The sequence below is a fragment of the Austrofundulus limnaeus genome, unplaced genomic scaffold, assembly GCF_001266775.1.
Source record: "Austrofundulus limnaeus strain Quisiro unplaced genomic scaffold, Austrofundulus_limnaeus-1.0 Scaffold1472, whole genome shotgun sequence".
NCBI lineage: Eukaryota > Metazoa > Chordata > Actinopteri > Cyprinodontiformes > Rivulidae > Austrofundulus > Austrofundulus limnaeus.
This window is the reverse complement of record NW_013953874.1, coordinates 35,015-50,351: the sequence shown is the minus strand read 5'-3', so window position 1 is coordinate 50,351 and position 15,337 is coordinate 35,015. Positions and strand designations below refer to the sequence as shown.

At 37.1% G+C, this 15,337-nt stretch overlaps 2 protein-coding genes across 5 annotated transcripts in view; both read left to right on the top strand.

The window, feature by feature from the left end:
* Positions 1–965: 965 nt before the first annotated feature.
* Positions 966–15,337, top strand: part of LOC106535498 (caM kinase-like vesicle-associated protein) — a gene marked incomplete at its 5' end in the record, with an annotated part of 34,305 nt that continues 19,933 nt past the window's right edge. Inside the window, 6 exon segments of the mRNA XM_014032513.1 lie at positions 966–1,086; positions 1,217–1,292; positions 1,376–1,512; positions 1,661–1,739; positions 1,897–1,984; positions 2,168–2,444. Coding sequence (XP_013887967.1) covers positions 966–1,086; positions 1,217–1,292; positions 1,376–1,512; positions 1,661–1,739; positions 1,897–1,984; positions 2,168–2,444 — 778 coding nt within the window.
* rbm6 (RNA binding motif protein 6) overlaps positions 4,150–15,337 on the top strand; it is a 17,374-nt gene continuing 6,186 nt past the window's right edge. For 2 of the 4 annotated variants that reach the window (XM_014032510.1, XM_014032509.1), the window contains exons 1-11: positions 4,167–4,249; positions 4,719–4,770; positions 7,457–8,888; positions 8,976–9,065; positions 9,156–9,225; positions 10,091–10,164; positions 13,899–13,973; positions 14,251–14,518; positions 14,600–14,757; positions 14,862–14,962; positions 15,052–15,121. In XM_014032510.1, coding sequence (XP_013887964.1) covers positions 4,724–4,770; positions 7,457–8,888; positions 8,976–9,065; positions 9,156–9,225; positions 10,091–10,164; positions 13,899–13,973; positions 14,251–14,518; positions 14,600–14,757; positions 14,862–14,962; positions 15,052–15,121 — 2,385 coding nt within the window. In that variant the 5' untranslated portion in view covers positions 4,167–4,249; positions 4,719–4,723. Of the gene's footprint in view, positions 4,250–4,718; positions 4,771–7,456; positions 8,889–8,975; positions 9,066–9,155; positions 9,226–10,090; positions 10,165–13,898; positions 13,974–14,250; positions 14,519–14,599; positions 14,758–14,861; positions 14,963–15,051; positions 15,122–15,337 lie in introns of those variants that run through there. The other 2 variants (XM_014032512.1, XM_014032511.1) reach the window with 2 other exon arrangements.

Below are 15,337 nucleotides of genomic sequence, written 5' to 3'. Positions count from 1 at the left end.
ATGGGGTCTATTGTAAAACCGTTGGCTGGTGCCGTGTAGGTCAGACTCATCTACAGTCCTGCCAAATTTCATGTTAACCGGTGCAGCTGTTTTTGTGCTACGGTTGACCACAAATCTCTGGAGAAAATAAATAAATAAATAAATAAATAAATAAATAAATAAATAAATAAACAGTACGAAAACAATATGACTCCCGCTCACACTTCGCGTGCGGGAGTCATAATGAGTGACAGCTTTCACCCTCAGCTGTTAACATTAACATACATCAATAACATTTATAGACCTCAGTGCTTCTAAATTTAGCTTATAAATTCAGCAAGTGCTAATCCACTAATACATTTTAAAATTAGCAAAAGCCCTAAAGCACTAATCAGGAGATCAGTTCCCCTATTAGTGCTTTAGTGCTTTAAGGGAACTGTGCCCACCACTGGCCATATACGTAGGTATATGGTGGTCATGATGCTTTATGGATAATAGTTGCATTTCTTGATGTGTATTAATTTTATTCTAGAAAAACTTGAGTTTGTGTTTAAAGGGGAGCGTATAAACAACTGCTGTGTAACGTCTGTTGCAGGTTGCATTTTCGAAAGCTACTGTATGACCGGTCCTCTTTTTATTCCTGTAAATTAGCCTATAGCTGTAATGATATACAGCTTGTACATCCCTATAATGTTTGGATCTTATTGGTCAGACACTCACAACCACTTCCTAATCCATTACTGGAATGTAATTGTTCAAAAACATTTGCCTGATAAAGACCTAAAGTCATCACAATGCAGCAGTAAAAATCTTCAAAACAACTTTAACAGCGCGCAGACATTTCAGTCTGTTACTCTGCTGCTCGGTCTGTTCCGTCTTCCTCACACACCAAACAAATTTAAATAATTTTCAGGAGTCAAACAGAACATCTAATCAGTTTTCAAAAATAAAAATATTGTACTTTGCTGCTTGTTTGTTCCTTACAGCTGGAGAACTTGGTGTACTATAACCGTTTGAAGAACTCCAAAATTGTTATCAGTGACTTCCAGCTGGCAAAACTGGAAAATGGACTCATTAGGAATCCGTGTGGAACGCCTGAATACCTCGGTTAGTCAATTTTAACTGGCAATTATTATTATTATTACTTTAGCTGTTGTTGTTGTTCTTGAGTGGAAAAAACACTATAATCATTCAGTGTCTTTCATACAACTCATCAGAATATTTACTTTGCTTTTAGCTCCAGAGATGGTTGGAAGGCAGAGGTATGGGAGACCTGTGGACTGCTGGGCCATTGGTGTCATCATGTATATACTGTAAGTTCTCGCCGACTGATTCTAAAGTCTATTAGAACGATTATCTGACAGAAGAGACTCATTGAGGGTTGTTTTCCTCACAGTTTATCTGGGAACCCTCCTTTCTATGATGACTCTGATGAGGAGGACCCTGATAACCGGGATAAGAACCTTTTCCTAAAGATTTTGTCTGGGGATTATGAGTTTGATTCCCCATATTGGGACGATATCTCAGACTCTGGTAAGAGATAAATACTGTCTTGGGTGTACTGTATATGTGTCTGCATGAGCTCTGTCAGAGGTATTTTATAAAAATTCTAAATATTAAGAAACATACATATATGTATACACACATAAATACATATATACCATTTTTTTGTATTTTACAGCCAAGAACTTAGTGGCGTCTTTGATGGATGTTGACCAAGATCAACGTTTGACTGCACAGGAAGCTATTGCCCATGAATGGTAATAAAAGAAGAAAATTTGAACAATGGGAACAGCTAAAATTATAAAAATAAAATAAAATAAAATAAAAAAGTCTTCACTAACATGTTTTTTTAATTACTAGGCTTACTGAGTTAAAATATGCAAAAGAAAWTTGTTCTTTTGTTCCTGTTTTCAGGATTTCTGGAAATGCTGCCTCAGATAAGAATATCAAGGATGGGGTTTGTGCGCAGATTGAAAAGAACTTTGCCAAAGCCAAATGGAAGGTAATAATACTAACACGTGAAATTCATTATCAATATTTCTACACCTATTAGCCACCATTCTTATTATGCAGTAACAATAACAATTAAACTTTACTCAGAGATGTACTTCAGTGTTGATTTCTCTAAAAGAGAATAAGTTACAGAACTTCATCGAAGTTTTCTTGTTGTTTTTATTCCTCATAGAAAGCAGTGAGGGTCACCACACTGATGAAAAGGCTTCGAGCATCTGATCAGGGCGATGCTGCCGGCGCGTCGGCCGGGGCCCCAGGTGACCCCAACACACCCGGCGGTGCTCCTGCTGCGCCTGCCGGTGGAAGCATCAGCATGGCTGCAGCCCTAAAGGCCGCTCTTAAGGAAAAGGCTTCTGACACACAGACTGCAGCCATCTCCGAACCCTCTGTGCCAGCTGAAGCCCAGCAGGACCAGCAGGACCAGCAGGACCAGCAGCAGCAGCAGCAGCAGGCGAGGTGCAACGGTGACGCGTCTCAAATGATGCCACCAAGAAACGAATAGGCACCGATCATAAACAGGACCCATGACACCCAACAAGCACATGTACAGYAAATACATTTGGCACCATGATTTTGTGTCTGTGCTGCCCAACTATCTCAGTTTGAAGAATTATTTTACAGTACCAAACCTTTCATCTTTTGCTACAGATCAATTAACGGTGTTCTCTCTCTCTCTCTCTCTCTCTCTCTCTCTCTCTCTCTCTCTCTCTCTCTCTCTCTCATTATTTTATGTACAGGTCACTTTAAAGCTTGCTGCAAAGTAGCTTATTTTTGTGATTTTCCTATTCCACGAAAACTGTAAGAAAAGATATCGGATAATTTCTTGCTCATTTGTGTAATTTTGTGACATTTACATTTATCATCCATTGCCTCATTGTACATAGACGTATTTTTCCTCAACAAATTGCTACTTTTTAGCTTTAGAATATAGAAGTTTATGTTTTATCTCTTGTGACTTAAAATTATGAGTTGAAAAAAAGAGGCTAGTTTTATTATATTACTGTTTATTTAAATGTAAAATAAATAAATAAATATTATGATCTTTTGAGCACACTTGAGTTAAATCTTTGCTCCAAAATAAATTATAGCAACGCAAAATGACAATCTTATCATGTGCATATTTTGGATTGGAATATAATTTTTTTTGTTATTGTTAATAAGGATTCTGTAAGTAATRTATTCCACACAATAGATATTTACAGGTTTAGAAAAGTAGCTACAACTTTGAGCAACTTAGAATTTTAAGGCAACAAGACAGCCATTTTTAAGTTAAAGTGCCTTAACATTTGTTGCAGCCATGTTTCTAAACTTAATTTAAAATGCTTAATTAAACCACACACCTGTTTTAGCTGTTTTATTAACTCTTCTGTTCTGGGGGTCCTCAGCTGATGTATCGATTCTTGTATTCTGTCTTCTTTGAAACTTCATTTAAAAAAATACATGTGTGAATGTTCCGTGCGATGTGAAGTTTTTAGCTGTTGCTGTGTTGTAACCTGTAATTAATAAATTAAGAGTTTATTGTAGAGTCTATATACTGTACGACTATGTATATTTACATTGTGTGTGTACACGTGTATTTTTTATTGTTTGTGTATTAAGCAACATTTAGCTGAGCTGACAGGTTGCTACACTGCTTGTGGACAAATAAAATTAGCAATATCAAAATTGCTACAAATGACTTTTTTCTGACTGATGGTACACAAAATACAGTTATTTAAAAAACAGAACACAAAGTTTAGTTTTTTTGCAAAGGCCTGTGCAGGCATAAAGTAGAAAATGACATATTATGTTAAATGAATCAATAAATGTGATGCAATAAAACAAGGGAAGACATGTATGTGCTTTAAAAAATATTAAAAAGGCAAGAATTAGGTAGGCATTGGGTTGGAGGGTGAAAATTATCTGCATCAGAAGAAAAATCTTGTGTTTACAAATGAACAAAAGTGGATATACATTTTTTTGTGTATTTGGAAGGCAAGAAAAAGAGACCATTTCTTAAAATAAAATAAAATAAAATAAAATAAAATAAAATAAAATAAAATAAAATCCTTTGGTTAACCTTCCAGTCCAGTAGGTGGCAGAAGCGCGCCATTAAATCAGATTTCTTGCTGCTGTTTACAAAGAAAGAGGAAGCAGCTCCGTCGCCTCCGCAGTGACAGAAGAAGAACGTCAGCCTCCATTTTTATGCAGTCGCTGCATAGACGAGGTCCCGATCATTGTGCTCAATTTAATATTGAGCTATAAAATAATCAAGGTGGGTTTATTTTCACACAAATATAGGGGAAATATTCAAAAATCTTAAAAGCCAACGAAAGACGCTTTGTTTGTGGCAGCAAGTAATCTTAGAGAGACTGTTTTTGCTAACAACAGCGTCACTTGTATTATTTATTTATTGATCTAGGCTCACAGTAGGGATGCTTATTCCATTCAAAACCACCATTATGTTACTGTTTTGTTGAAAACCTTCTGTGAGTGAAGACGTATCCAGCTATTACATATTTTATATATATTTTTTTCCCGTGGCGTAGATGAAGGCCTACACAGTGGGCTACTGTAGCACCAAGCGTCGCAGTGACCTTAAATAAATTACTTGTTTATGTGGTAAATGCTTGAATACTCCGAATTACTGTAATTTAGAGTCAGCATGTCAAAGTCATTTGACAGCCACGAGGCCGAAGTCGCAACCATACCTGCTTTGTTTGAAACGGATCCTTGTATTTTAGGCATCATGTGGGATGGACCAGGACGAGGGCCATGGGGTGGGCCACATTTTCGGTAAGTAAGCTGTTTTTTTTTTAAAGTAGACCTAAAGTTTATGGTGATAAGAAGTGTGCTATGTTGAGCTAAAAAATATACTGTAGTATCATCATCATCATCATCATCATCATCATCATCATCATCATCATCATCACTTTATTGTCCCCATAGGGAAATTCTGCAGCAAGGTGAAGAAATACAAACAAATCACAGAAGACAACAATCACAATAATCATACTATGGCCTTATAAAAACAAAACAAAAAAAATCTATAAAAAACAATATCAATAAACAGGCTTGATGAAATTAAGCTCGATTACCTTTAATATCCATCTGAACGATGGCCTGGCTGATGATTGAGATTTTCCATCTATTGGCTCTTGATGTGGGTTGTCTTAAGTSTCTTTCCAGATGGTAGGAGTTCAAATTCCCCATGAAGTGGGTGATTTGGAGAGTGGATATTTTTGTAGGACTCTCTTTAAAAAGGTTTCTGTTAGATCWGTTAATATAACTCCTATAATTTTGCTGGCTACTTTTGCAATTTGTTTAAGCCTGTTCTCGTCTCCTACTGTCAAACTGCCAAACCAGGTGATAAAAGCAAAAGTGAGGACAGATTCAATCAGTGAGTTATAAAAAAATAGTCATCAATCTTTTGCACACTCCAAACTTATTTAATTTGTGTAGGAAATGCAGTCTCTGATTAGCTGTTTTATTAACCTTATCCAGATTTTCACCAAATGACAGCTTCTTGTCAATGACAATTAAATATTTATAGGACTGAACACTCCACACGTTCGCGTTTAATGCGAACTAAGGGTGCTGGACTGGACTTCTTCCTAAAATCTATACACATATCTTTAGTTTTTGAGACATTTAATTTCAAATAGGAMTTCTGACACCACATAACAAAATCTGGATTATTGTGATGCTTCAGGACCCTTTTTATGTAATGTAATGTTATGTAAACAGTCTAAGATAAACTAACTGTGGAGAGAAATCTATATTTTCTGGGGATAAAGGCACACAGGTTAAATGTTATGTATATTCTCAGGTCTAGTTTTTAGACCCAGACATTTTAGAAACACTTGTGGTGTTACCTGAGTTATGAAATATTCAGTTATAAATAAGGACAATGACTCAAGAAATTGACTATTTTTGCAGTCATAAATAACATTGTGTTGAAGATCAGATTGGTTGAGTATGAAGAACAAAGGAATGTCATCACATAATCATGATGGGGCCATTGAGTGAAACTACCCTGATTGTTTGCATTTATTTTACATGAAAAAAGAAAGAAAACTTCATTCTAAGATCATAACTTTTCTTCTTACTTGAAACTTGACCTGGTAAGGTTGTTGCGCAATGGTCTATAGGGCTGGGTATCAATTCAGATTTCCCAAATCTATTCGATTCACAGGGGCCCGATTCGATTCACKATTCATGATGATTCACGATTCAATTTGATTGATATTTAAATTAGTGAAGGATGTCAAGCAGTGACACATTTATTTTGATATAGAAGACATTCTCAAAGGAAGTAATTCTGTAAATAGTATAAACTAATTCTAACTTGGTGCATTGGTAAAATTATAAACATTAAGGGAAAACTTGTAAATTGGAGTTTAATCTTGAGACAAAACTGTCTCAAGTTTCAAAAGGTTTAAACTAAAAAGGAATAGCAAGAGAAAGTGTTGTTGGATACATTAGTTTTTTAAAAAAAATTTAAGAATAATTTTCTTGATCACTAAGAAGTGATGGGAATAAGGTTACAGGAGAAGAGGTGGGATAATAGAAGTGTATACTTCTGTATACTCTTGAGTGTATGAAAATTTTATATTTGTAATGTTTCTGTTACCTTCTGTTCAATAAAACTTATTAACAAGAAGAAAGAAAAAATTACATTAAGATGTTTCTTAAATTTAAAAATAACATTGTTAACAAAACTAAACAATTCTGTTAAGCTGTCATCTTTCACACATTTATACATGCCGGGGAGAACCGTTTCAGTCAAATGTTTACATACCGTAGTTTTGTTTTGAGCTGCTTGAAGCCCGCTTCGTTTCCCGTTACCGGGTCCGAGCGCAAATCTTTGCTAACAAAAGTTGTCATGGCCTCTGTTACCTTTAAGTTCTGCTGAGAATCAGCTGGTAATGTTGGTGATTCCTTCGTTTCTTTTGTTATGCCCCAGACAACTTCTTGTCGGGAGCTAACGTTAGCGCTGAACGTCAACTGAACCTACAGCAAGCCAGGAGTGACGCACAACATGGAAACATGCAGCTTCATCGCACACAACACCCATGGGGAAAAATCGATCTCATGACTTATGAATCGATTTTCTCAAATCTGAAAGAAAATCGATCCAGATCGAATAAATCCATTTCTTAACCCAGCCCTAATTGTCTAGTTGTAATAATTCAAGCTAATCATTTTGTGTGGTTATTAGCTTTTAGCCGTTATTTGGTTGTTGGTATGCACAAACTTTGAGTCTGTTTTAGATCACAGACTACATGCAGGTGCTTTTTTATCATCTTACTGACATTCTTGTAAATGTTGTACATTGTTGTGCCCCTGTCCCAGTGTGAGTGCTGGCAACGTAATATGCTGTGTTTAAACAAGAGAGTAATCTCAATTTATAAATTATCCCAGTCCTATCTTGTTGTCCTGTGTGCAATTCATTGGGCTAATATATCAATATGCATTTCAGTGGTGATCAACGAGGAGAGATGTTTGGTGGCCATGATCATCCAATGCGAGGTTTTAGAGGCAGAGATGGGATGAACATGGGTCCCATGGAACCAATGCATCAAGGTTTACATCCTATGGACAGGAGGAGGATGGATGGGCCACCCATGTGGGGACATGATATGGATCCACGAGATATGCGGGGAAGAGAATCAAACCAAGATCTTTTCAGACCTGGAGAAGAAACCGATTTCAGATTTAGGAGGCATGTTGAAATTTCCATTAGAGAAACAATGATTAATACCTCTGATTTTCCAGGACCTGGCAGGAATGTAGTAGACATGGGAGGTAGGGATATGTCTCCATGGGAATCAGACAACAGATCATTGGACACGCGAGACAGAGAGTCATTTCATAGGGACATGCCACGATTCAGCAGACCTAATTTTGATGATCAAAGAAGCTTTCCAATGGATCAAATGGAACCAAATTATGGATATAGGGAAATGCATGATAGACATCTAATGGGTGTCCATGATGCTGATCGCTTTAATATGGACTTCACTCCTCGTGAAAGGAGAATGATAGATTTTGATAGAAGAGAAGAGCCCCTTTTCAATCCAAGAAGTAGATTTGATTCTGATGTGGATTTTAGAAACAGACCTGTACCACCAGTTGAGTTTAAAAGTAGAGATCGGTCTCCTATAAGATTTGGAAAAAGTGATGACCCTTCAGCGGATAGGGAAAGATCAGATGTTGTCAGTCCTCGGCAGTCAGGGTTTAGGGATTCAGAAGACTGTGTCAGTAACAGACAGTATCCAGAGTCAGGTGGTAGTCCTGTTATGGATTATCGAAGTGGTGAAGAGATGACTCTTGCTGAAGAGTGGAAGACTTGTCGTAAGAACAAGAACACTTTCATGGATCCATTTCATGACAGGAATAAACCACCTGCTGGCTTCCAAGGAGATGATGCTAGTTTTACTTCTGGTGACCACTTCACTGCAATGGATCTACCACCAGTTGGTAGCAAGAGTCCACAACACCATCTACCCCTGGAAATAAAACCCCCAATTCAGCTGGATAGAGATAACAAAAAGTGGCCTGATGAAAGGGATCCAAAATATGTTTACAATAAACCAAATCATGATGAAAGTTCCCCTTTTCGTCCAATAAAAGAGTTGTCATGTGTGATTCAAGACCCTGGTGATTCCTTTAAAGAGATGAAAAATGTCTCATGTGATCAAGTTACTTCTAGGGATGATTTTGGAAATGAACCTAATTTCCAAAGAAGCGGCACWTTAGAAGCAAAGGATCAGGACTATAGGGACATCGATTACAGGATGGGATCTGCAAGAATGTTTGACTACCAACACGAAGAACTTCCATCAGTAGAGAAACTTCTCAAGGACTCTAAATCAGTCACCCCTTCAGCATTCACAGATTCTGCTACACAGGTTTGTGAAGTTTTACAATTTTCAGTTCTCTAAACATTACTTGAAGTAGTGTTTATGGTTTATTTTATTATGACCATTCTCTACAAGGATCAAGATTACAGAAATGCATCAGTGAAGAGCAAAGTTTCAAATATTATATCCATATCTGGTATTCCAAAGACTACCACAGTGAATCAGGTAAAATGAGCTTTGTTTTTTTAATACAGAGTGTGTCGATCCTATTAGTTGTTTGGTATAACTGACATGGATTAATATTGCCTCTTGTAGATTCTCAGTTCCTTTGCAGTCCGTGATGGTGTGCCAATGCAGGGGATTAAAATCAAAGATATTGTTCCAGGTAAGAAGTAAGAGTTTTTGTGAATGTGTTTGGGGCAATCGATCGCTAACCTGTCCCTCGATATTTCGCTACGACGACATTCGAACCGCCGCATTTTATTTGTTTTTTTACATTGTTGCTTGCTTGTGTTGGTTGAGTGTGAACTCGCTCAGTGAAGATGAAGGGTGGTGGTGGTGGTGGTGGGGGGTTTGTATTCTTCCATTCATTTTTACAAAGTCTTAGGATGAGTGGTCATTGAGGTCAGCACTTAGAGGATTTAGTACAGCTTTTGGAGTGATATTTATAGCATTGGTAACAAAAGATTCATGACAAGTGACATGGTAAATTTGTCCTTTACCTCCAGCGAAAAATAAATCACAAAATGGGGAATGGAAACCGCCTTGGTATCTCTTTGTTCGTTCTGCTTATATAAACATCTGCTGTAAAGTGAAAGTCCCTCTCAGTTTTCTTTGCTGTTCACATGAGGAGAATGTGCCGCAAAAGCCATCTTTTTTCTTTCTCAAATATGTCCAAACAACATCAAAAGTGAAGCTTTGAATAAAAATAAACGTAAATTTTTGTAGTGGACACCACTCAAATGTTCACTACCCATGGTCTGGGGATAAGTGACTGCCAAGGCTTAGCAATCAAAGCCTTTCATTCACGGTGAAGTTTGATACATTATCACTTGCTGCTTTAATTACTAGAAAAATAAGGAAAATGTTTTCCTAAAAAGGTTTGTGTTTCAGTAGAGGTGTACAAAATGTGTACTCGCACTGACCTCGATGTTTTTACAAATGTCATTTTTATTTTTTTACCTCTAGGTTACTGTCATTGCTGGCACTGACTAACAAAAAATTATCTGTATTTCAAATGCTGTCCCCAGGTTACAGCTACGATATGGCCTATGTGGAGTTTTTAAACCTCAAGGATGCAGTCTACTTCATGGAGTCCAACAAGGTGGCCCATCCTCGTCACTCTAAGAAGGCCGTCTCTCCCATCAGGATTTCGAGGGGTTAAGGGGGCTCTCAGTAGAAGGGGTTGGGCAAGAATATGGGAATGGGTTTAACTGAACTTGTTTGAGGGGAAAAACATCAGTCCGTTGTTGACACATTTGCTCTGTTAGTCCTAGTCCTAATATTTTCTAATTATCTGTTTAAAGTATTTCACCTTGAAACCTTGTTTTAAGCTTAAGAAAACAATGATTTTAAACTTCATGTACACAATTTGAGAATAGCAGGCTTCTCACATATTTATGATCTCTTACATTTTAGAATTTGGATTAAAAAAACACCCAAAATGTGGGCAAAACATTTGTGGAGAATAGGTTTTTTTTTTTCTAGATTAAAATAAACAAAACTTAGTGAAAAAGTCCCATCTCTTTAGAAGTTTTCACATTGGTTGAAGAATATTGATTTTTGACAATGGAATTGCTATACTCTACCAATATCTGTATTGTCTGGATTTCATTTATGGAACAAAATAATTTGAAGGATGGTTGCAAAACTTGCAATATTTTAAAAATATATTTTTGTACATTTTCACATTTTTATGGCGGGTACAGATGTGAACTCTCATCCAGTATTGTTTTAGCACAGTTTAAAAACAGTATTTTAGGGTGATGACACTATCCAACTAGACTGGCTCCATTCCAAAAACCGAGGTGTGGTCTGATTGTAGGTTTCTGAAAATCCTGCATTGAATGGTTCGGGTATGTTTAGCTTGTCAGTTTTTGTGGGTTAAAATGATCCCGTTTGCTATTAAGCTGTATTTTCCTTAATATTTTCTTTGCGTTCTTGTTCTTTGGTAGTGTAAAGTGATACTGTAAAAACAAAAGCTCCTTACAAGCATTGCTGCTTAAGATAAGGCAGTTATATTTTTCTTGCTCTTCAGTATCGTGTGAAAATACCWAAGCTGAATGGGTGTTGGGGTTGGTCCGCTGATAATACCCCTCAGAGTCTCAGTTCCATGTAGGTCTTGGAATAGAAGGTAGTTGTGATGGGGTGGGGTTTTGTGAGTGGTGCATTGTCACGCTGCTGAATCTGTGACACTAGCCGTGTTTCCATCAAGGTCTTTTAATGTGCATTTTGAAGTATCTCATCAGAAAAGGTGGATGGAAATGGCATGATTCGAAAAAACTTCCTCTAATCCGCATCAAAGCTGATATGCTCACTTGAGGTGTTTTTTTTTTCTGAAAAAGAGTTAATGCGCAAAAGGAGAGATGGAAACACATTAGCCGAATAAGTTCTGATGTAGCGAACATTTACCTCACATGTTGATTAGGTGTTCCCGCTGTCTGTCCGAAACCGGTACCGGTACCAGAGCGACTGCAGCCGGACCCTCCTCCCGCTGATGGCGTATTCTCAGTTAATCCCGTAACGTGAAAAGAATTGCATTTCTTTCTCTACGTCTCCCGACCACATGTAAAATCGCCAAAACTAGTTGATGACAGAATAATTACAATTTTCCCGATAGTAGCAACACGTTCCTGATAACTTCTCTCCATTTTCCTGAGGTGCGACTTTTACTTCCTGTTTATTACACGCATGCGTCTGACGTAACTGATTCGCTTCAAGCCACTTGATGGAAACACGTCTGATTCGCATTTCTTAGTTTTTTTCCTTTTTGCGAAATTTTAAAAATTCGCTCAAAATTCACATTAAAATTGGATGAAAACATGATTACTGGTTCACTGTGTAAAAGCACATATCAACACAGTGCTGAACTTTCTCTTATTGGTTTGTGAATTACAGAAAGAGATCAAAGCCGGCTTCAGAAGGATGTCTCGCCTTCTTTTTTTTTTTCTTTTTTCATCAATAACCTTGATTAGATGGAACAAAAGGCAACCACTAGGGAGCACAATCTAGTGTGCCTTTAGTGACGCTCTCAAGCCTGGCTAAATGGTGAGGGCTGCACCAGGAAGGACGTCCAGCATGATCAATATTTGCCAAAACAAACAAGTTTATCCAAACTTAGTTGGAGTGAGGACATTGGATGCAGAGATACAGAGTGAGATGGAGGACGATGACTCGCTGTGGTGACCCTGAACAGTTGAAAGAAGAAGAAGATGATGATTAAATGGAACATGACTGAGAAGATGTCTTGGCTTTTTAATATTTTCATGTAAATTGAAGATTTGGATACATTGCTATTCTATTCTGATTTAATCTGGTTGAACTCTATATAATCTAGGTTAACTGTTTTTCCCATAATCTTGGGATGTATAGAAAGATAGTTTTTTTTCTTTTGTATTTATTCCGAAATAGTTGTTGCCTGGATAACTTTTACATTTTAGTTATTTGCGGTACTTAACATCAATGTGTGACAGATGTGTTGCATTTTTTTAATATGGGGAACTGATCATCAGACTTCATCTCTTTCCTTTTTTTTAAGTGAGCTTAACCACTTAAAGCGTTCGGTGTGGCTGCTATTTTGTGGTTTTTAACTTTTCTAGATTCTACACTTTTCCTTTTGTTGCGAAATGTTTCACTGGTTCTTTCATCTTTCATTTTTTGTTTCCTGAAATAAAATACTTTCGTTGGTTCTTAAAGTTGGCAGAGCTTTTTAATTTAGTTTTGAGCTTAACTTAGTTTGCTTGCATCACTTTAAACAGTTTACCCTTTGGCTAGTTCAACGCAATCAACRTCAGCCAAGTTTTTTGTAGATGGTTCGTTTAGCCTTTATTGGAAACTGGTTATACTTTATGGTGCTTGTTGGTCACTTTGACAAAATGCTGGTCATTTGCTTGGAATATGACAACTGGGTCCTAAGCTCTTGTTAGTGATTGCAATTGTTTTTTTTTTTTTTTAGTTTTGTTTTGTTTTATTAGTGTCAATTGTTTTGTCAATCAAATATATAGAGAACTTACTCAGTTTTGGTACAACCAATCAACATTCAAAAACCTCTATGGTAGTTTTGGATAAGGTGCAGGTAAACAGTATTCCTTTTTGGTGCAGATGTGGTCTTGTGGCAGAAGCAGGTTCTTCATGAGGGCAGTGCGTGAAGTGTGCCAATCTCAGGCAATAGTTGGTCCTTTTTTTTTCAAAATGAGATCATATTTCTAATACTTTAGTTAGGATCCGTGGTAGCTTGGTGGTCTTGTAATCTTGAAGCTGCAGGTTTAAACCCAGGTTGTGTCAGGAAGGGCATTTGTCATAAAGCAAAAGCCAAATCTTTCTGAAAGAAAAACAATAGCTAAAACCGCAGATAGATCAATAGATTATAGCCTATTTACTGATGGCACAAAATAAAATGTATCATTGACTTCTGTAACATTCATTGACCATGTCTTTAGTTCAGGTTTTTAGTTTAGTTAAGCTTTTTTCTTTGTTATAGTTTTTGTTATTGAATTAATAACAATAAGTTTCACATGGCCACTCTTGACCTTTAGCTGGTGAATACAAACATTTATTTGATTAGCTGGTACTGCAATTTTTAGGTAAATCATATTAAAAATAATTAGCCCTGAAGGGTAGCTTCCTTCAAATGATTTTAGGATGGACGCAAAAGGTCGATGTGTGTCAGGACCACGAACCTGGACTTAACACACTACCTACCATAAGTGCTGGGCCATTTTACCCAGAACAGTCAAGGGTTGTGGCTAAACCTGCCTTTGTCCATGTTGGTCGTGATTGGTCTTAGTTTAGCTTCACTAATTTGGAACAATCTTAACCGTTGTGTTTTTTCTTTTACAGGGTTCCCTAAATCTTGGCACTAGAGTGGCATCCACAAAGTATATCCAGCCTGATGATTATGAAAGAGAAGTTTATGTAAGTATGATAAGAGAGCAAGATTGTGTTTATAGCTAGAGAAAAAAGGATGAATAAATAAATAAACACCATTTAAAAATTGCAAAACAACAAGTAAATGACTGTTTTAGGAAATAAGRTAAAGCACGAGTTTTGGAAAATATTCTATTTGGCATGTGGCCTGAACTTGAATAAAAGACTGTTGTACTAAATTTTTACATGTTTACCCTTTACCTTATCTTACACTTTTTCAATAGTTTTACTTTACTGTACTTCTCTTTCCCCCTTTTTAAAACAGGAATCACATCACAAAGTACCTCAACCTCAGGACTCTCAGTTACACAGATCAGATGGACCTTCAGAAGTACCAGTTGGGTCAAACCAAAATTGTCCTGTGGAGCCGCTATCCCATGGTCAGTGGCAGCGTTGTTCTAACCTGACTCCAGAGGCCTGGCAGCAGCAGGTAGACAAACACCAGCAAGAAAAAGACATGGAGCAACAGCGAGAATCTGTGAACAGCAATCAGAGCTTTCATAACCTCAAATCTGTTTTCGCTGAAAGCAAAAGTACATCAACTCTTCATATATATTTTAAACTATAAACTACAGATTCTTACCGTTTACTAATTTCCTCATGCCTTTTTACAGCCATGATATTAAAGAACTTGAAGCGYGTCACCACCGTGGAGAGTGTCTTGAAAGCTTTGGATCCATTTGCCTATCTGGATGAAAGAAATGTTCGTCTTGTGAAGGCAAAGCCACCTGGAACCAAGTGCTTCTGCTTTGTTGACATGGACTCCCATGAGGTAACTTTTCCCAGTTAGCTGTTTTAAAGTTTTTGTCTTTGTATTGAGTTCAGAATTTCTCGCTTTGTACTTTGTTCAGCACAAAACATCATTTTCTTTTGTAGCAAGTGACACGCCTGGTTGAGCTCCTCACTAAACCCAACCCTTTATATATTGATGGAATCAGAGTTCATGCTGAAGTTGCAAAACCCCTCAAGAACCCCAAGTAAGTTACCAAGTTTTAAGGACTTTTATCAGTCGTGCTTAAGATCTTAACATCTCAAGCAATGTTACTTTGTTTTTATTCTGTTTTAGTTTGGCAAAGGATTTTGATAAAACAAACGCTTCCATTCTTGGGCCTACATCTGAGGCAGGTTTGGTAAGGGTAAGTTGCCCTSTTTTCACTATATTAAGCATTTCAGTAGACAAATCAGAGAGGGAGAGAAAATCTGTGCCATTCTCTAGTAATACAAATGACTAAAATTAAAAGAACAATTCTGAGATAACCGATAAAATGCAGAAGTTTTGTCGGACATTTCTGAAGGTTTAGAAGATGTTTATTCTCATTTTATACTATGAAGGATTAACAAATGGGGGGGGG